This window comes from Lepidochelys olivacea (genome assembly GCF_965140295.1).
Source record: "Lepidochelys olivacea isolate rLepOli2 genome assembly, chromosome: 7".
NCBI lineage: Eukaryota > Metazoa > Chordata > Testudines > Cheloniidae > Lepidochelys > Lepidochelys olivacea.
In genome coordinates, this window is record NC_140417.1 from 116,912,252 (window position 1) to 116,915,725 (window position 3,474).

General features: G+C 47.6%; 1 protein-coding gene across 1 annotated transcript; it reads left to right on the plus strand.

The window, feature by feature from the left end:
• The first annotated feature begins 279 nt into the window (after positions 1-279).
• BBIP1 (BBSome interacting protein 1) lies at positions 280-2,377 on the plus strand. Its single transcript, XM_084634545.1, has 2 exons — positions 280-542; positions 2,088-2,377. Exons 1-2 carry the CDS (start codon positions 497-499, stop codon positions 2,255-2,257), a joined length of 216 nt encoding a protein of 71 aa, XP_084490671.1. The 5' UTR covers positions 280-496; the 3' UTR covers positions 2,258-2,377.
• The last annotated feature ends 1,097 nt before the right edge of the window (positions 2,378-3,474 follow it).

Sequence of the window (3,474 nt, forward strand, 5' to 3'; positions counted from 1 at the left end):
CAACAGGCCCCAGGGCAGCACGGGGCTTCCCCATATGCCATAGAACCACCAAGGCACCACAGTGCCCAGCATACAGCGGGCTACCCGCCGGACTACAATTCCCAGCATGCAGTGGGCCACCACTGGCCTACAATTCCCAGCATGCGGTGCCCCCCCCAAGAGACCAGGCTTCTCATTATGCAACGATGACAGAGCCGCGCACGGTGGGCGCTCTCGTTCTTTCGGGGCCACTGCGCTTGCGTGGATACCGCCAGCAAGACGGTGGATGTGCAGTGCGCATGCGTTTCAGCGCCGTGCACCTGGGGTGAGGAGACGGCGGCGGGAGCGTGAATTACGAGGTGACGACAGGACGCTGCCTACGCGGGAGGCGTCCCGTCCTGACGCGCTGCCGGACGGGTCCGGGCAGGTTGAAGGCGGCCCGCTCAGGCCCCAGCAACGCGGGGGCGGGCCCGCCTCAGCGCCGCGCAGGCAGCCGCCCGACGCCGCCGACGCCGCCATGCCTGAGGGCAAGTCCGTCTTCCGGGAGGTGCTGCCCAAGCAAGGTAACCGCCGGGCCCGCCCAGCCGCTCTCGGGCCGCCTCCCCCATCACCCGCTTCTGTGCCCCGGCGCTCCCCGCCCACAACGAGCGGTCGTGCCCGGGCAGCGCGCCTCCCTACCCCCCCCCTCCCCACCCCCACCCCCTTCCGGGGGGCGTCACGCCGCCGGCCAGCTGGAGGAAAGCGAGGCTGCCTGCCCCTGACCACAGCGGCGCGGGGTAAGGGGGCGCGTGCCTGGGGCCGCTGGCCCAGGGTTGCCCACGCGAGCTCGATGAGGTGAGCAGCGGCGTGCCTGCCCGCACAGCTACCCGACCTTCCTCTCGGGGGGCGGGGGGGGGGGGACGGACACCCCCTCCCGTGGTAAGATCTTCGGAGTAGAGACCTTGCCTTGGTTTTCTCTTCAGCACCGTGCACAGGTATGGTGTTGTATGTGAATGAGATTTATCTAGGCGGGGGTAGGGACGTCGCTTAGGCAGGGGTTCGTGACCCCCTCGGGGCACAAGGTTACTATATGGGGGGGGGAAGATTGTAAACGGTCAGCCTCCCAAAAAAACCCCACTTCGCCTCCAGCATTTATAATAGTGTGAAATATTTTCAGTGTTTTTAATTTTCAAGGGGGGTTGCTCTCAGAGGCTTGGTGCGTGAAAGGGGTCACCCATACAAAAGTTTGAGAACCACTGCCATCCAGCAAACCAAACGCCAGCTACTCCTGAACCCTCCTGATCTAGGCAAGACCAATTAAGTGTGTGTAGGCATATTCTCAATAAAAGCAGGAATCCTGTTTTTACTTTGATTACTCTTCCCCTTACTGGTCAAGGTATTTGAAAGCGCATACAGTAGTTTATAAACACTAACGGGTAAGCCCTGACAGAAAACAATAGAAAGGAAGTTCATATTATGATTACCATTTTACTTACCTTCCCCATAACCCACCCCCCTCTTAATCATAAAATGGGTTTGACAGCTTCATTCAAATCCTTAGTTCTAGCAATATAGTTTGAAAGTTGGGATTGTAGGGCTGCTTTCATATGGTTTAAAGCACTGAGTTCTAGCAGCTGTGCTGGTAAAAATGTAAGAACTGAAAGGCAAGAAAGCTGTCAAATGAGGAAATAAGGCATATTACATAAGCACTCTGCTTGGCTACTGTTGGAAAGCTGAGAATCCTAGTCATTAACTTGATTTTTAGGAGCTAGTCTAAATGTCTTTTTTGCACAGATCTTAATAAAGATCCCAACTCTCAGCTATGTGACTTCAGTTCCTGAAAAAATATTTTTTTTTCCTGTGGTTCAAAATCAGACAAAAGATCTACTTCTGAAAAGCAAGCCAGTTTCTTTATCAGTTGAGGTTAATGACTTGTGCTTTTGCAAACCTTTTTCCCCAAAGAACAGTATATTCTTTCTGAAAACTAATGCTATCTTGTCCAAAATTCTTGTATTTATACACTAGGTTTTTCACGAACATTTGGTGCTATTTGAGATTTATACTTTGTTGTAAAATTCATGCCAATTATATGAAATTAACATATTCTTATTTTTCCTTCTACACTTCAGGGCAGTTGTCAGTGGAGGATGTGGCTACCATGGTGTTATGTAAGCCAAAACTATTGCCTTTAAAATCTGTTACCCTAGAAAAGCTAGAGAAAATGCAGCGAGCAGCACAGGAGACAATTCGCCAGCAAGAAGTGGCACAGAAGGAGCAGCAGCAACAAAGTGAACAATAGTGTGCATGATGGCTCACCCCCTTTAAGAAATATTTCACCTAAATACTGTACTTTAGTTTGTGTATAAATCTAGTGATGTTTGCTGTACAGTTATTAAAAAGGTGTTCAGGAATAGTAGAAGTCCATACTAAACTTTCTTAGCTCATGTCTTCTTATATTGTACATATTATAAAAGTCTGTAGATTTTGCTTAAGGAGTCTTTTGTTAGTATGCTTATTACCTTCTCTGTAGCTGGGGCTTTCAGCTTCGTAGCTTGATTTCTTTTTTAAAAAGCTTCATAATTGTGCTGGCTTAAAAAAAATAAGCCCCATGAAGAGTTTGTCCCCCTCAACTTACTTTTTTTTTTCCTCTGTAAACTATTTACTTTAGTTCATTACTTGAGGCTGGAGATGTATAGTTAACATTTCTGAAATGTTACAAATCTTGCCTGGCTGTTCTGGTCTAGGTATTATATTAGAGCAGCAGCTCTGCTAGAGGTTAAGCATTGTTTACTGTTTAAAGCATTACATAAGTGCTTTACAGTCCACATGCTTACGGGAATTGTCTTGAAATTTACTGTGCCCAATGAGTATTGAATGAGGTGGATGATCCAGATTTGGGGGGTGACTGGGGATCTCACCCTCCAACTGATCTCACCCTTTCAGGATTTATTTTAGCTAAGTCATTGCCCCCTTTTAGTGGGTAAAATTTGCTCCTACACAATGGGTTGATTCAAATTGCTGGACCAAAGAGTGAAATGTGCATGTGTAGTAAGACTGCTGCTCTGTTGCAAACCAGAGTGTTTGTAGGCAGTCTGCCATAGTAACTGGGTGGCACAAGCGGACATGCTGCAACTGTTGAACTGAATTCAAGCTCTATCCACAGCAGTTTTTCTGAGAATGTGTTGTGCAGATGTTGTTTTGCCCCCCTTGAGCAGGAGGCACCTTTTAGAACTCTTGCCCTAAAACCACAATTTCTAATTTTATTTTAGTTTTACTTCTAATTTGTCAAAGTTCTTAGTATTAATTTAATAGGGGGAAGATGACAGACTAATAAGCAGCTACAGTAATGTAATCATGCTTCATACTCTAACCTTGTTCTGAACAATTCGGGACTAAGATGCTGGGTCATTTGGTCAAATGGCTAACTGATGTACCCATTTTCAGGGAATTCTGGGGTAAAATGTCCCTTTCAGTTTAGTTATTCATTAATCCTCTACAAAGTGCTATGCGAAAGGG